At 41.7% G+C, this 17,596-nt stretch overlaps 1 protein-coding gene across 1 annotated transcript in view; it reads right to left on the bottom strand.

Annotated features, from left to right (window-relative positions):
* Positions 1-17,596, bottom strand: part of pcsk2 (proprotein convertase subtilisin/kexin type 2) — a 77,071-nt gene that overhangs the window by 13,449 nt on the left and 46,026 nt on the right. Inside the window, exons 6-8 of the mRNA XM_048536895.2 lie at positions 14,295-14,371; positions 10,089-10,177; positions 8,682-8,857 (exon numbers count right to left, since the gene is read on the bottom strand). Of these exons, the coding sequence (XP_048392852.1) occupies positions 8,682-8,857; positions 10,089-10,177; positions 14,295-14,371 (342 nt within the window). The remainder of the gene's footprint in view (positions 1-8,681; positions 8,858-10,088; positions 10,178-14,294; positions 14,372-17,596) is intronic.

The raw sequence follows: 17,596 nt of genomic DNA, 5'->3' as shown, positions 1-17,596 counted from the left end.
GTTGTGAAGTGGAGGTTGACGCTCCTCTGATCGCTAAAACCACAACACCCAGAGAGGCTCGCCTCACCTCATAAACTGTAAAAAAGAAATGTGGAAAGTGCTATAGACTGGCTCTCACCTCCCAATCTGTTATAAAGAAGTGGGTAAATAAAATGAAATCCTTTCACTCTCTCTGTAATCAACAAGTAACAATTTAGGATGTAGCAAGAACCGCAGATACTGTTATTTATCTAAATCTAAGTGATCAAATTAACAAAACTACTAACAAGCCAAACAATTCCCCCTTAACTACTAACTAATCCCATCAACAGTTGTAAAACCCATTTGGTCTACTAAGGTCCTTTAGGGAAGGAAATCTGGCATGTGACTCCAGGCCTGCAGCAATGTGGTTGACTCCTATCCGTCCTCTGGGCAATAAATGCGAACCACAACCCTTGACCAAATGTTTAAAAAGAGCTAGGGTCTCCTCCTCAGAGAAAAGAAGATTGAGAGGAGATTTGACAGAGCCATTCAAAATGATGAAAGGTCTGGACAATGCGGGTTGTGACATGAGATCTTTATCGGGGCTTGACAGGATTGAATTTGAAAGAACGTTTCTTCTAGTGAGAAATTCTAGAACTGGGGAACACTCACAAAAATGAATGGATCTTCCATTTAAGACGGGGATGAGGCAGAAATATTTTCTTTCAGGGGTCCTCATTTGGAAGGTCCTACAGAACTCTGCTCACCAGAAAGCAGTGGAGGTGGGTCATTGAGTATTTTTAAGGTGGAACAAGGTAGATTCTTGGCCAATGAGGAGGTTGCAATTTATTGGGTTCAGTGAGAATGGGCAGTTGATGCCATAATTAGATGAGCCATGATTTTAGTGAATTACAGGGCAGGCTCGAGGGGGTCAATGGCCTCCTTTTGTAAACATTGAGAAATGTCAAGAACCAAAGGATGTTATCAATGTGATAAATGGCAACAGAAACCCAATGGTCCCAGGAGTAATAACCTTTCCACTTAATGATTGGTTTAGAATCTGGAATGCTCTTCTTCTGGAATGCATGTTATGGAAACAGAGTAAATCTTGCCTTTTGAAGTGGGCTGTAATGTTTAACTTTACTTCCTTGTACCTAAATGGCACAGACAATGGTGACTTTGTAGACTTTTCACTGTACTCCTGTATTTCTGTCCTTGAGTACATGTGACAATAAAACCTTTCTCTAATTCTAAGGATTTGTTAACCTGTAGGTGGGGGTGTTGGACAAATAGAGATGCTCTTGTAGAAAGCCAACACGGGCCCACTGGGCTGAAGATCTCCACTTGTGTTGTCACTATTATATTATTATGACTTGGTTTCACCTCTCTGGCTAAATCTACAAATCTTTGCAAATTGTAGTCATTAAAGGACAGGAACCCCAAAGGTATACATTACCAGCCAGGTTGGGATGTAAAAATATTGATTTTATTTTATTTTATTTTATTTATTACTGTCACATATACCAAGGTGCAATTAAAAATGTTGTCTTAAGTGCAGTCTGTATTACAGGCAGATCAGATTATACAGGTGCATCAGGGTAACAGAACAGAATAAGACCATATGACATAGGAGCAGAAATTAGGCTATTCGACCCACTGAGTCTGCTCCACCATTCAATCGTGGCTGATAACTTCCACAACCCCATTCTCCCCCTTTCTCCCAGTAACCTTTGATGTCCTTGACAATCAAGAACCTATCCATCTCAGTTTTAAGTGTACTCAATGACCTGGCCTCCACATCCTTTTGTGGCAGTGAATTCCATTGATTCACCACTCTCTGGCTGAAGTAGTTTCTCCTTTTCTCCATTCTAAAAGGTCTTTCATTTACTCTAAGGCTATGCCCTTGGGTCCTAGTCTCTCCTACCAACGGAAGCATCTTCCTAACATCCACTCTGTCCAGGCCATTCAGTATTCTGTAAGTTTTGATTAGATCCCCCCTCATCCTTCTAAACCCTAATGAGTATAGTCCCGGGGTTCTCAAACGTTTCTCAAATGTTAAGCTTTTCATTTCTGGGACCATTCTTGTGAACCTCCTATGAACACGCTCCGGGGACAATGCTTCCTTCCTGGGATATAGGGCCCAAAACTGTACCCAATACTGCAAGTCCGGCCTGTCCAGGGCCTTATAAAGCTTCAGTAGTACCTCCATGCTTTTATATTCAAGTCCCCTCAAAATAAATGCCAACATTGCATTTGTCTTCCTGAGAATACAGGATACACTGTGACAGCTGCTGAGAAGGTGCAGAGTGAGATCAACATTAATGTTCCAAAGGTCCATTTAAAAGTCTGATAACTGTGGGGACGAAGTTGTTCCTGAATCTGTTTGTGCACGTACACAAACTTTTACATCTTCTGCCTTACAGAATCCATAGAATCCCTACAGTGTGGAAACAGGCCCTTTGGCCCAACAAGTCCACACCGACCCTTGAAGCATCCCACCCAGACCCATCCCCCTGGAACCCACACACCCCTGAACACTCTGGGCAATTTCGCATGGCTGATCCGACTAGCCTGCTTTGGACTGACTATGGAAAGCAGTGTAACCAGGGTGGGAATGGTCTTTGATTACTGGACGTGTATTTAAGAGGAACTAATTTGACGTATTGTAGGAAAATAGCTGGGATCTAGGATTAAATTGGGTACAGCTCTCAAAGAACTAATATAGTCTTGATGTGTTGAAGAGTCTTCAACTGTACTGTGAGATTCTACAATGCATTAACCCAATCAAAAATATACTGTTTTGGTGGGATCTGGGTTTCACTGGCAAGACCAGCATTTGTTGCCCATTCCTAATTGCCCTCAAACTGGGCTGGAGATGATGGGAACTGCAGATGCTGGAGAATCCAAGATAACAAAGTGTGGGGCTGGAAGAACACAGCAGGCCAAGCAGCATCTTAGGAGCACAAAAGCTGACGTTTTGGGTCTAGACCCTTCATCAGAGAGGGGAATGGGGAGAGGGTTCTGGAATAAATAGGGAGAGAGGGGGAGGCGGATCGAAGATGGATAGAGGAGAAGATAGGTGGAGAGGAGAGTGTAGGTGGGGAGGTAGGGAGGGGATAGGTCAGTCCGGGGAGCACAGACAGGTCAAGGAGGCGGGATGAGGTTAGTAGGTGGGAAATGGAGGTGTGGCTTGAGGTGGGAGGAGGAGATAGGTGAGAGGAAGAGCAGGTTAGGGAGGTGGAGATGAGCTGGGCTGGTTTTGGGATGTAGTGGGTGGAGGGGAGATTTTGAAGCTTGTGAAATCCACATTGATACCATTGGGCTGCAGGGTTCCCAAGCGGAATATGAGTTGCTGTTCCTGCAACCTTCGGGTGGCATCATTGTGGCTTGCTGGGCTATTCCAGAGGGCTGTTAAGAATCAACTACATTGATGTGGGTCTGGAGTCACATGTTAGTTGCACCAGGTAAGGTTTCCTTCCTTAAAGGAACATTAGCGAGACGGTAGGACCTTCTGTGGCAGTTGTACAATAGGTTCACAGTCACCATTGCTCAGGCTGGCTTCTGAAATTCCACAAACTGCCATTGTGGATTTGAATTCACACAGCATTAGCCTGGGCCTCTGGAGTACTAACCCATTGACATGACCACAAACTACACCATCATTTCCCCAAAACAACAGCCAGAGATACTCAACGATAGGAACCCAAATTTAATAAAAGTGCAACTGTGTCACAGGATTGGGCCGCAGACTTTCAAGAATCACATGACCCCAAGTTCTCCAGGAGCACCTGCACTCAGATATAGTAGCACAATGCTCTCCTCCTTCTTCTCCCATGCTCTGTCAGTTATTAGCCTTCCATTTCCATCTTTCTCTATTTCCCTTCTTCTCCATCAACCTCTCCTCCATCTTCCCTCTCCTCCATCGGTCCCTCTCTCCCCCCTGTCCCTCTCCTTCATCTCCACTCCTCTAACTACCTCTCTTCCATCTTCCCTTTCCTCCACCTCTCCCTCTCCTCCAGCTGCCTTTCTTCCATCTCTCCTTTCTTCCATCTCCCTCTGGTGTCTGGGAGGATACAGCTGAGTGTGAGCTTCAAACAGGATCTCGGTGAGTGGAAGTACAGCTTCAAAGGACTGCATGGCCTAATCCAGCACTTTGAAGTTTACATTCCTGAACTATGGCAGGACTTTTCGCTCAGGTTTTCAGCTCCCATTGGTTTTAGGTGGGAGGGTCCTTTTTCAAAACCCACTCCGAGAAGTTGGTGTGTAAGCCAGTCACTGGAGTAACTCCAGCAGAAGTTCATTTTGGAGATTAAGCAAACGGTGCTGAAAGCCAGGTTGGTGGGAAGATGGAAATGGCTTTTCACTGCTTTACATATGAACATACAAATTAGGAACAGGAGTAGGCCAGACATCTCCGCAAGCCTACTCCCCCATTCAATAAGATCTTGGCTGCTCTGATTACTAGTCTGCATTGCATTCCTGCCTCCCCCCTTGCTTATCAAGAATCTGTCCAACTCAGCCTTAGAAATGTAAGGCCTCCATTGCTTTTTGAGGGACAGAGTACCAAAGATTCACAACCCTCAGTGAGAAATAAAGATTATCTTCCTCTCTGTTTCAAATGGGGACATGCTGATTTTTAAACAGTGTTCCCTCATTCTAGATTCTGCCACAAGAGGAAAATTCCTTTCCACATCTACCTGGTCAAGGCCCTTCAGGATCTTAAAGCTTATACTATGAAAAGATGTTCCTTTGGCAAGCTTTATCTAGAATATCTGTCTGTGGTCACAGGTATCTGCAAGCAACCTTATGCTATTCAAGACACAGGTCATGTTACACCAGCCTAATGTATCATTTGCAGCTTACATTTCATCACTAAGTATATGTTTGGCATGTGACATGCTCCTTCTGCGCAATGCAAATTTCCCTCCTCAGCTGTTCTGAATTAAGATTCACTCTAATGCTGTTAGTGCATTTTCAACACACTCTAACAATAATATTTAATGAAGTAATAGATTAAAACATAAGATCAAACAGAAATGTTTGCTTTCCAACTGAACTGGAGATAATTCTCGATTTTCAGTACAAATTAAACAAGAGCCAGCAATGTCCTCATCCCACGAATGAATAGAAATAACAAAAAAGGGCAAATTTAAATTAAAATTTGGCCCATGGATTTTGAGGTCACATGATGAAAACAGCATCAATTGATTTTCAAATCCTGGGAAAATGTAAAAATTCTAATTTAATTCAGCTGAGAAGTGATAATGATTGTAGGACTGATAGCATTTGGGATTTGAGACAAATAAAAACTGCAGATGCTGGAAACCAAAGTAGACAAACAGGAGGCTGGAAGAACACAGTAGGCCAGGCAGTGTCTGGAGGAAAAGAGCAGTCATTTTTCGGGTATTACCTTTCAGGGCCTGACGAAGGTTAATATCCCAAACATTGACTTTCTCCTTTCCTCCAGATGCTGCCAGGCTTCCTGAGTTCTTCCAGCCTCCACCATGTGGGATTCATTTCGAGCTACTTCATAACCCCATTTTAGGGGAAATGTTACTGAGGCACTGCCTGCTGTCTCAAGTGGCACACGGAGGATCACCTGTGACACTATCTTGGAGAAGGACAGGGGAGATCTTCATGTCTAATACTTACCCTTGAATCAACATCAGTAAAGAACAAATTACCTGGTCTTAATGGGAATTTACTGTGCAAAAATTGGCTGTTGCATTCCCTAAATCACAAAACTAAATAAATTTCAAAATCTTTTCGTTGGCTGTAAAGCACTTAAAGGTATTTGCTGTTGTAAAAGTGTAGGTGTTGTGACATAAGGGGTGTGATTTGTAACTTAATGTAGATATAACTTAATGTAGAGGTTCCATTTTGTGCTTGTGGTATGTGGGTTTGTTCATTGTTTATGAAGGAGTTTAATGATTAACTTGCAACAATTTCTGTAGCCATGGTGTCTACTTTTAAAACATAGCAGAGGAAAGAGACTTTCTGGAAAGTAGTAATGGAATTTTGTTCTTATTGGGTGAGTTTTACAAATGAATGGAGTAGACATCTTTGTATTAGCCCTCAGTTGGAAGATTCTGGAATGGAATTGTTTTTGGCACTCGTTGCTTGAAGAAATTTTTATTTTTAGTTCCAGTTTTCAGAAGTCTTGGCTGAAGCTTGGTATGTAAGGCAGTTACTGATGGAAAGGGAGATAGTTCAGAACTTTTGAGAAACAGATTACTTCAGTGTAAGTGAAAGTTCCAGACCAGAAAGGGTTGGTTAAACCTTGGAGCGATTATTGGAAATTGAGAATGTCTATATTCAATTGTATAAAGAGTCCAGTAACAGTCAATCAGATTCTAAAGACTGGAAGTTAAGCCACAGTAAATTAAATTCCATTGGCAAGATAGGAATGAATTCTCCCTGGTGTGAGCACTGTAAAGGAGTGCTGTTGGAATTCTTGAGATTGCATTTTAATATCTGTTTCAAAATCTTTAATCTTGTGTTATGTACAAAGTAATTTGGTTTATTGTATGGTTTTCTTAATTTCTTGTGTCATAAACTTCTAATTTATTGTTAAACACACATCTGCACCTTTTGCAAGACCATCTCTCTGAAGACCATGTCACTAAAACCAAATAAAAGGAAAAATAAATGATCCATCAAGCCAGATTTCGGCCTGTGGTCTGACAGATCCAATAGTAACATCAACAATGGTGTAAGGGTTTTGCTTTTACAAAGCATCTGTAACCTATAAGATGTTATATAAGGGAATTAGCAACTACAATTTGACACAATCACAGGAAGAGACAACATGGCAGGTAATTGAAAGCTTGGTCAAAGAGGTAGATGTAAATTATATTAATAGAGCAGAGAGTTTAGAGAGTTTTGTTGGTTTAAGAGAACTTAAGGTCACAGCGAGTGGAAGCTTGGTATGTAAGCTGTGGAGTAAACAATGGTGGAATAAACAAAATTGGGCTATTCAAAAGATCAGAATTGGCACATCTCAAACATCTCCAAGATTAGAGGTGGTTACAAAGATTAAGAGGGTGGCAGGACTGGGGGTGTGCAAGGTCCTATTTGTGCTGCATAGGCTACACCAGTGAACAACTGGAAATGTGGATAGTTGTAACAGTTAGAAGTCAGGAAGTCAGACCTACAGTTGCTCTTTGGGCACTGAGGTATCTGTTTTCCTTTTGACAATAATTTCAGACTTTAGTGATCACTCGGAATACTGCCAAATCTAAAAGGGAGACAAATCGCATTAGTTACTTGTTGGTGCAGTCTCACTAACTGAAAGACTATTACATTTGTTGCTGAGATCGGTGGTTGACTGACGGTAGACAGAATAATTACTGTTCTGTCACAGTCAAAAGTTCTTGGCATTTCCAGGATCGGAATTTCAGTATATAAAATTTAAGGGGTTTTAGAGCAGTTGAAAGAAAATCTGACAGCTTTGAAGTCTGTTTGGAAATGACATAGAAAAATTCCCCACTTAGGATCACTTTCTATAGAATAATATCTGTTTTTACATAATTTAACATGCACCAAAACATTGCTGAGATCAACAACTTATATGATACATGTTTCAGTTCCACAGATTTTGGAAAGTAAATATCATTTGTTTCTGTGTCTGACATAAGGTTCAGTGGGTTAAATTTGGGACAGAGGTCAGCAAATGTTGCAGCAGTCTTTCGATGTAAGGTCAAGCATTACTTTCTTTATTTAAGCATAATAAACAACTATACATACTATATATATCAATATACTACAGATGGGTCAAGGCTTCCCCACTGCCATGAGGCTGCTAAAGTGGACTATCTCCTTATAGTCATATGTACAATAATCCTTTATACCACATGAACTCTGACAGAATGCAATTTTCCTTATATTTCATCCCTTTGCAGCTAATTGATCCACAATGTCACTTATTCTGGTTTAAATTTCTTTTTCATTCATGGGATGTGGGTGTGGCTGGTTGGGCCAGCATTTATTACCCATCCTTAGTTGTCACTTGAGAAGGTGCATGTCTTCTTGAACTTCAGCAATCCATTTGATGTAGATATTCCAACAACATGCCTGTCAATTTACAGAATCTCAGAACTGAAACATTTCAATCTCAGGGAAAAAAATAATGCATGCTGTAAAGAATATAGCAGAACATTCTCAAGAGATTAGAAAGTGCTTCTGTTGCTGATTGAATCATTCATTGATGCAGTGGTTTCAGTAGCACAGTGGTAGTGTCCCTACCTGTAGACCGGGAGGTCTGGGTTTCTGTCCCACCTCATCCAGAGGTGTGTATTAACATCTCTGAATGGTTTGATTAGGAAAATATCACGGGCTGATTTCGCTCACCACAGGGTATTGATCAGCAAAGGAGAGAGCAGGCTGGAGTTTCTGTTGAACTATGAAGGGTGAAAAGTAGTTGTGGATGTCAGAGTGACTCCTGCTTCCTTCTTCAACCCATCTCATTTGAGCTAATTATTGCATTCATCATTTTGGTGCTGGTTTAAACACATTGCCCCACTAAATATCTGTAATTCCTCCAACAGCCATACATCTCTCTGATGAAGGGTCTAGGCCCAAAACGTCAGCTTTTGTGCTCCTAAGATGCTGCCTGGCCTGCTGTGTTCATCCAGCTCCACACTTTGTTATCTCGGATTCTCCAGCATCTGCAGCTCTCATTATCACAGCCATACACCCCTCTACCAGTACACTGCTCTTACCTTATTAACACCATCTGCCATAGCCTGTAAAGTCAACTCACGAGGTCCATCCACAGTTTTACCATCGTCGGTTGGCCCCCAGCTGGCGCTGTAGATGTCTATTATCTGAGGCATGTGACTGATGGAAGAGGCTTCAATGATGTCAGTCATGAATGGCTGGTCCAGCATACGAATGCCTGTAGAATGCGGAGTGGTCATGTGAATGTTTCTGAAAATATTGATATGGTTCATTCATCATTGGAGGCGAAGCGATGATTGTGTGTAGGCTTTCTTTTCCCCACTGGAACACGGATGTTAATGATCCAATGATAACTGAAGACTGCAAATGCTCACCTCTGATTTTGTCAGACTGCATAATTATGTATATAAATATAATACTGATTTTTAAAAAAAATTAACAAAATCTACTTTCTTTAATGGCTGCATCAGTTAGCTTGGATGGTTGGCTTGTGATGCCAATAACGTGGGTTCAATTCCTGCACCAGCTGAGGTTACCATAAAGGACCCTCCTTCTCAATCTCCTCCCTTTGCTTGAGGCATGGCAACCCCCAGCTTAAACCACTTGCAGTTGTTTCTCTCTCTTTCTGATAAGACAGCAGCCCTATAGTCTGGAAAGACTTCAGCTACTCTACCTTTCATCTCTGAACTGATATTGCTTTTTCTTTTGGTGTTTGTGGGGTCTTCATCATTGTTTGTTTCAATTTATTTGAGACATTTCACAGCTACTGACCGTATACCTGGGTGTCAGTGAAAGCAGTCGTTTTGGAAACATTATTTGAAAAGTACCAAATTATGATAATGAATTGTACAGAGGCATTTGGTGTTCAAAGGGACTGGTGTGTCCTGATTAACAAATCAGAGGAACATGACATGCAGTTACTGCCAGAATTGAAAAGGCAAAAATTGCATGGCAAGCGGAGCTTTAGAAAGTAAGACTAAAGAACATTTGGTGTCATTATATAGGACTTTGGTGTCATTATATGGGGACTGGGCACAGAAGTGAAACTTTCTTAATCAACCATGATTTCATTATATTCTGAAGCAAACTTGAAGGGCTGAATGGCCACCTTGCACTCCAATGTTTTATATTTTTGTGTAGCGTTCAGTTTAAACTGAGAAATACACAATCATTTGTAAGTTTTGAAATGGACACAGACTTGTGGTGGTCTATTGCACAACTGACAATGGAAAACAAGATGCTTTCCTTTGATACTTTCAGTTTAGAAAAACATCCGAAGGAATTCACATGAAAAATTACTATATTACCTTTTCCTCCCAAAAAGTATATTTTTTTCTCTCCATTACTTAATTTTGCTTTGCATTTGTAAACTCTAATGGGGATTTCTGCCTCTTACTCATTTCATTCCTACTTCTCTTCATTAACATAACTTGACACAAATGCCATACCTGCCACCTGAGATGAGTAAGCCACTCCCACACCACATATATTGTTATTGGCAGCAGAAGACACTTCACCAGCGCATCTTGTCCCGTGGCTGCAATAAAGGATCCCGCAATTATTCAATGACAAAACAAATCACACATCAATTACTGTTTCTGTCTTGGTCATGATTCAGAGCATGTGGGCATTGCTGGTAAAGGCCAGCATTTATTGTCCATCTCCAATTACCCTTGCAAAGGTAGCGAGGTGTTTTATGGCAGCTGAGTGGCGTGTTAGGCCACTTCAGAGTCAACTGTTGCAGTCACAAGTCGGCCAGGCCAGGTAAGGTTGGCAGATTTCCTCCCTTGAGTAACATTAACAAATCAGATGCATTTTTCTGACAATCTACCAAATTTATGCTCACCATTAGTGACACTAACTTCTGATTCCAGGTTTATTTCACGACTGTTCAATGCCTCATTTGATGATTAGAATTCAGGTTTCTGACGTTTGACTTAATGCCCTGTGGCAGGGAGAACAGAAGAGCTGAAAGTTGTTTAAGTAGAGAAAGGCTGCAGAAAGCAACAGTGCAGAGGGATTTTGGGGTCCTCATCAGTGAATGACAAAAGGCTGGCATCCAAATTTAATAAGGTGATAAGGAAGGGAAATAGAATGTTGGCCTTTATTTCAAAGGCAGTGGAAAGGAGGTTTTGCTAAAACTACGCAATAAACTAGTCAGACTGACAACTGTTATACTGTGAATATTTTTGTGCCTCTAATAAAGGAAAAATACACTCACATTGGAGGCAGTCCAGAGAAAGTTCACAAGACTGATCCTGGGTATGGAGGGACAGTCGTATGCGGAGAAGTGAGTAGATTGGGCCTTTATTCAGAATGTAGAAGAATGAGAGGCAGCCTTATTGAAACATAAAAGATTCTTAAAGGTCTTGACAGGGTAGTTGTGGAAAGATGGTTCCCTTTTGTAGGACAAGGGGGCATCATCACAGAATGAGGGGATGATAAATACTGACCAGAAATGAAGAGGAATTTCTTCTCTCAGAGGGTGGAGAATCTTTGGAATTCTTTACCACAGAGGGCTGTCGAGGCTAAGTCATTAAGATAAACAGATTTTTCATCAGGAGGGGAATAAGGGTTTTGGGGAAAAGGCAGGAAAGTGGAGTTGAGGATTACTCAATGAGCCATGGGCTCATTGAATGGCAGAGCAGACTCAATGAGCTAAATGCCTTTCCTATATCATACAGTTTTATGATAATCATCTACAGATTTGTTAATATAGTTAGAAGAATGTGCCGTTGGTTTATAAATAATGGTAGCCATTAGAGACATAGTTGCAGGTTGACATAGATTGGTACTTGAATATTGAAGGGAATTGGATATTTGGGAAGGTCAGGCTTTTAGGAAAATGTGGAAGGATGACTCTGTTCATGTATGGTGGATGGAGAGGATGACTTAAGTTCAGGAAACCAGGATGTGCAAATATTCTGGGCAGAGATGAGAAATGATAAAGACTCAAAGTCATTCACGGAAGTACAGCACAGATCCCCTACGAGAAACCATATTGCAAGGTGGAACATAGAAGAAAAAATAATGGGAGCTCATCAGAAATGCATGGCGTTAATCATGGAAGACTTTAATCTACATGTGGACCAGAGACGTTAGATGGGCAAAGTAAGCCTCACTGACCAGTGTATAGAATATTTTCAGGATAATTTCCTAGAATAGCTTTGTAGCCCACCAGAGAGCAGATTATACTTGACCTGGTACTGAGAAATAAGACAGAATTAATTATTGACCTCATAGTGGAGTGTTCCTAGAAAGTAGCAACATTAATATGACTGAAATTTAAATTCAGCTCCTGGGACAGAGTAGGTTTTTTTTAACAACTTAAATAAGCCCAGTCATGCGGACATGAGAGCAGGGACTGGGTCAAGTGAATTAGCAGGTTAGACTAAAGGATAGGTCTAGAGTCGCAGTGGCGGATATATTAAGGGAACATTTAAGAAAGTGGTTTGAGAAGGTAGCTCACCACCACCTTCTCAAGAGCATGTAGGGGCGGGTAATAAATGCTGGTCCAGGCAGCGATACCCATGTCCCACAGTGAGCAAGAAAAAGTTTCTTGAGAATTTGCAGGATTACATCAACTCAATCTCTGCTCACCTCACTCCCTCCAAACTTGCGGCTCCCTGTTCGCTTAGGTCTAACATTAGTGACACTTCTACACACAAAGACTGGTAGAAGTTTGGAATTGTCTTTCACAAATGGCAGTGATGCTGGACCAGTTGTTCAATTTAAATGAGAGATGGATAAATTTTTGTTAGCAAAGTTATTAAGAGATACGGGTCAAGGGCAGGTCTGTGGAGTTAGGCTACAGATCAATCATGATCTCATTGAATGGCAGAACAGACTCAAGGAGCTGAGTGGCCTACTCCTGTTCCTATTTTTATTGTCACTAAACCTGTTGCATTTTCTGGCATACTGACCTCTACTTGCTGAGCTTGAACACCAAGTGTGAGATAATAGCCCTTGTGGCACATTGCTAGTGGAACTCAGCTCCACATCCTACATCTGGAACCCCATGCAGGCCTTGGTTCAAGTCTTACCTACTCCAGAAGTGTGTAAATACATCTTCAAACAGGTTGATCAGAAGATATCAGGTAGTTGTCATGGTCACTATTTTTGAGACTAAGTTTCAGTTCCAGATTTATTCACTAAATTCCCTGCTGTAAATGGTGGAATTTGAATCCTAGTCCCTAGAAAATTAAACCTGGGCCTCTGGATGACCATCGCCATAGCAATACACTAATGCAATCACATTACCATACACCGTCATCCCTCCTTTTATAAATTCTAATATTAAGTGAAAATGCTGTTTATTATTTAACATTTAATTTTTACTTTTTTTTGGACATTACTTCCCACCTCTCATACAGGGAACTGTGCAGTTCTATTATGATTAAAAGCAAAATATCCCTGGGTGGTGGAAATCTGAAACAAAGGGAGACTGTATTGTAGAAACTCAGCACACTGGCACAATCCATAGAGAGAGAAAAAAAGTTAACTTTTCAAGCCCAGGGACCCTTCTTGAGAATGCATGAAGAATATCCATATCGGACTCAAAATCTTAACTCTGTTTCTATCTCTCCACAGTTTCTCCAGCATTCTTCATGTTTATTCAATTCAGTCAGAGTTTTCCAACTGAGTTTTAAAAAGGTATTTTTTCATAGGACTTAGGAATTGCTGGCAAGAACAGCATTTGTGGCCCATCCTTAATTACACCCGAACTAGGTTGCTCTCTAGACCATATCAGAGGCCAGTTAAAGGGTCAACCACATTGCTATGGGTCTGGAATCACACATTGGTCAGGGTGAATCAGATAGATTTTTAACAATAATTGATGAAAGGTTATTCACTAACAAAGCTGATATTCAATATTAATTGAATAGAGTTTCCCCACCAACTACAGTGGAGTCGGGGCCTGTATCCCTAAAGCATTACCCTGTGCACCTAGATTACAACTACATCACCATGTCATCAAGTTTTTAAGAATCGCTGTATTTTCATGTGAAATATATTCAAGGCCAGCGGTTGCAATCAATACGATACTGCACTTTTGTTTGTAGACATCTATGCCCAAAGACATCTTATCTTTTCAACACAATAACTTTCATTTCAATCCAGTCAGCCTGGATTATCTGATAGGATATATCTTTTTCTGAACTAACTCTATTTTCCATCTACTCAGCTCTTCTTCTTTATTTTTGGAGTTTGGCAGAAATAAACAGAAGACCATTTAGCAAAAATTACAAGCTTAGGCATTAAACACAGAACTAGTCACAATTAAATCCGACGATTTGTCAGGATCTTTAACTCAAATACAGTACGATAGACTGAATAATCATAGAGGCATTTCCAATATAAATAGATTAACGAGAATCCTCATAAAACCAAGAGCATTTTGGCTTTCAACTCCTAAATAAAGATATATTTCATTGTGGACAAAGGATGGAGCACAAAGTGCCTTAAAATGATTTGGATTGAATACAAAAATCAATACCTAATGTGACCAGACACTGACTGCTCTCTGCTGTCATTGAGTGGTCTTGATTGCTTGGCACATTCATAATTCAGCAAGATTGTATGCATTCCAGCATTCTGAGAGCCCAGAGCTTCCTGTACAGCACCAGAGAATGACTGCATTGTGTCTATATTACCTGTTAAACCAATCACCTGTGTAGCGGGGATATGGGTATGGGTCATTGCTGCTGAAATCATAGCTGGCTTCTGCATTCTGTAAAGAGACAGGTACATCAAACTGAAGTTTAAAATGCAATGAATTCTTGTAATGATGAACTATGAAAACACAGTCATTTAGAGACACAGAACTGGTGAATAGACAGCAGTTCGCATTGCAGCAAAAAAGGGTACTGCCTAGTTAGCAACCAATAAATTGTGATTGTTTGCAATTTGACATTCTTGAATTTGTCCTGATGAATGAGAGATGTGAAGCTTCATCAGGATGTCTCACTTATTGGATAAAATCGCCTCTCATTCTTCAAAACCCTAAAGAATACATAACCAGTTTCCTCAATCTCTCACCATTCAACAATCCTTCCATTCCAGGGATTAAAATGATATACAATCATATTATATGCATGAAACCATGAGACATTCAACATGTGAGACAAAACCTGTGTTAAAATTGGATGCAGAATTCCTGGACTTTCACGATTTCATTTCCAAATGTTAAGAAGCTTGCATAAAGAAAAGCTTGACATCACATGACATCGGACTTAGATCTAATAATTATGACCATTTTAAACCGAGTAAGGAGCGTTTCCTTAATGTGGAGGTGTCATTGTTGGACTGGGGTGGTCAAGGTCAGAAGTCACATGACACCATGTTATAGTCCAGAGATAATGGGAACTGCAGATGCTGGAGATTCCAAGATAATAAAATGTGAGGCTGGATGAACACAGCAGGCCAAGCAGCATCTCAGGAGCACAAAAGCTGACGTTTCGGGCCTAGACCCTTCATCAGAGAGGGGGATGGGGGGAGGGAACTGGAATAAATAGGGAGAGAGGGGGAGGCGGACCGAAGATGGAGAGTAAAGAAGATAGGTGGAGAGAGTGTAGGTGGGGAGGTAGGGAGGGGATAGGTCAGTCCAGGGAAGACGGACAGGTCAAGGAGGTGGGATGAGGTTAGTAGGTAGCGGGGGGTGCGGCTTGGGGTGGGAGGAAGGGATGGGTGAGAGGAAGAACCGGTTAGGGAGGCAGAGACAGGTTGGACTGGTTTTGGGATGCAGTGGGTGGGGGGGAAGAGCTGGGCTGGTTGTGTGGTGCAGTGGGGGGAGGGGACGAACTGGGCTGGTTGAGGGATGCAGTAGGGGAAGGGGAGATTTTGAAACTGGTGAAGTCCACATTGATACCATATGGCTGCAGGGATCCCAGGCGGAATATGAGTTGCTGTTCCTGCAACCTTCGGGTGGCATCATTGTGGCAGTGCAGGAGGCCCATGATGGACATGTCATCAAGAGAATGGGAGGGGGAGTGGAAATGGTTTGCGACTGGGAGGTGCAGTTGTTTTTTGCGAACTGAGCGGAGGTGTTCTGCAAAGCGGTCCCCAAGCCTCCGCTTGGTTTCCCCAATGTAGAGGAAGCCGCACCGGGTACAGTGGATGCAGTATACCACATTGGCAGATGTGCAGGTGAACCTCTGCTTGATGTGGAATGTCATCTTGGGGCCTGGGATGGGGGTGAGGGAGGAGGTGTGGGGACAAGTGTAGCATTTCCTGCAGTTGCAGGGGAAGGTGCCGGGTGTGGTGGGGTTGGAGGGCAGTGTGGAGCGAACAAGGGAGTCACGGAGAGAGTGGTCTCTCCGGAAAGCAGACAGGGGAGGGGATGGAAAAATGTCTTGGGTGGTGGGGTCGGATTGTAAATGGGCAACAGGTTTAATTGAAATCACAAGCTTTCAGAACCTGATGAAGGAGCAGAGCTCCAAAAGCTTCTGATTTCAAATCAACCTGTTAGTCTATAATCCGATGCCATGTGACGTCGAGCTTTTCTTTATGTAAGGTTCTTACATTTGGAAATGAAATAGTGAAAATCCAGAAATTCTGCATCCAATTTTAACACAGGTTTTGTCTCACACGTCGAATGTCACATGGTTTCACGCATATAATATGATTGTAAATCATATTAATCCCTGGAATGGAAGGATTGTTGAATGGTGAGAGATTGAGGAAACTGGTTATGTATTCATTAGGGTTTTGAAGAATGAGAGGCGATTTTATCGAAACTTGCAAAGCTCTTATGGGGCATGAAGTGGTTGGATCAGAACACAAATCCCTACGGACTTATCGAAATTTGAAAAGATGTGCTGTTTTAAATCAAAGACTGCTGAAGGATTACAAGTATATCTTTGCAGGGCTTGGATGTTTTCGCCTGGAGAATATCATCTGGAAATGGATGATAGTGTGGGACCTACATCAGCACCTACTGAAGAGGTTTACCGCTGCCCTCAGTCTGAAAGACAAGACAGAGGAGCTGGAAGAGAATGGGTCCTTAAGGAAGAGGCAATTCCTGCAGATTGGATTAGGAGTCTAGTAACAGTGAAGAAAATTTGGAAAGCTGAGTTTGCATAGATCCGAAGGATCCCATTAAGGATTTGAAGGCCATAATCAGAATCTAGAGTGGTTGCAAGACAAAGCTCACTGGAAGAATCTGAAGCTGAGCTGGAAAAACTTGTAACTAAAAATACCCAAATTCACATACATGGGTCACCTACTGACAGTGAAAAGATCCTGTCCCAGTTTTTAATCCAGTGGCAGCTGAAATGAGTGAATTCTGCTTACTGAGATAATGGGAACTGCAGATGCTGGAGAATCCGAGGTTACAAAGTGTTGAGCTGGATGAACACAGCAGGCCAAGCAGCATCTTAGGAGTACAAAAGCTGACGTTTCGGGCCTAGACCCTTCATTTGCTACCTGAAACTATGGACCAACATTTCCTGCTGCATTGGTCTCTCAGCTGCATTGATAGAGTCTGTCAGCATGGAAACAGACCCTTCGGTCTAACTCATCCATTCTGAACAATCTAGGCTAATCCCTCTTACCAAATTTTGGCCCATATTCCTCTAAACCTTTCCTTTTCGTGTTCCCTTTCAAATGTCTTTTAAATGTTGTAACTGTACCGCATCTCCCACACTCTCTGGCAGTTCATTCTTGGGATGAGTATCATTCCACTGCTTCACCTCAACTTTACATTTCAGGGTTTAGACTGGGTCCAATCAGGTCAGCATATTGAGTCACATTGCAGAGGTCTGTGTAGCTCATCATGTGGCATAAAGCTCCCGGTATCTATTTGACTCTTAATCTTCGCTTGATACTCTTCTGCAGTTAAAATTTTAATGGGCAGAAACTATTCTGAGCACTTTTAAACCTGACAATACCAACCTGTTGTATGATGTGGAGTGAATCATCAGAATGGTCTTATCTCCAGCAACCATCTTCATCCAAT

Source organism: Stegostoma tigrinum, chromosome 9 (genome assembly GCF_030684315.1).
Source record: "Stegostoma tigrinum isolate sSteTig4 chromosome 9, sSteTig4.hap1, whole genome shotgun sequence".
In the NCBI taxonomy this organism is placed as follows: Eukaryota; Metazoa; Chordata; class Chondrichthyes; order Orectolobiformes; family Stegostomatidae; genus Stegostoma; species Stegostoma tigrinum.
The sequence above is the reverse complement of the archived record's forward strand: the minus strand, read 5'-3'. Positions and strand labels throughout refer to the sequence as shown.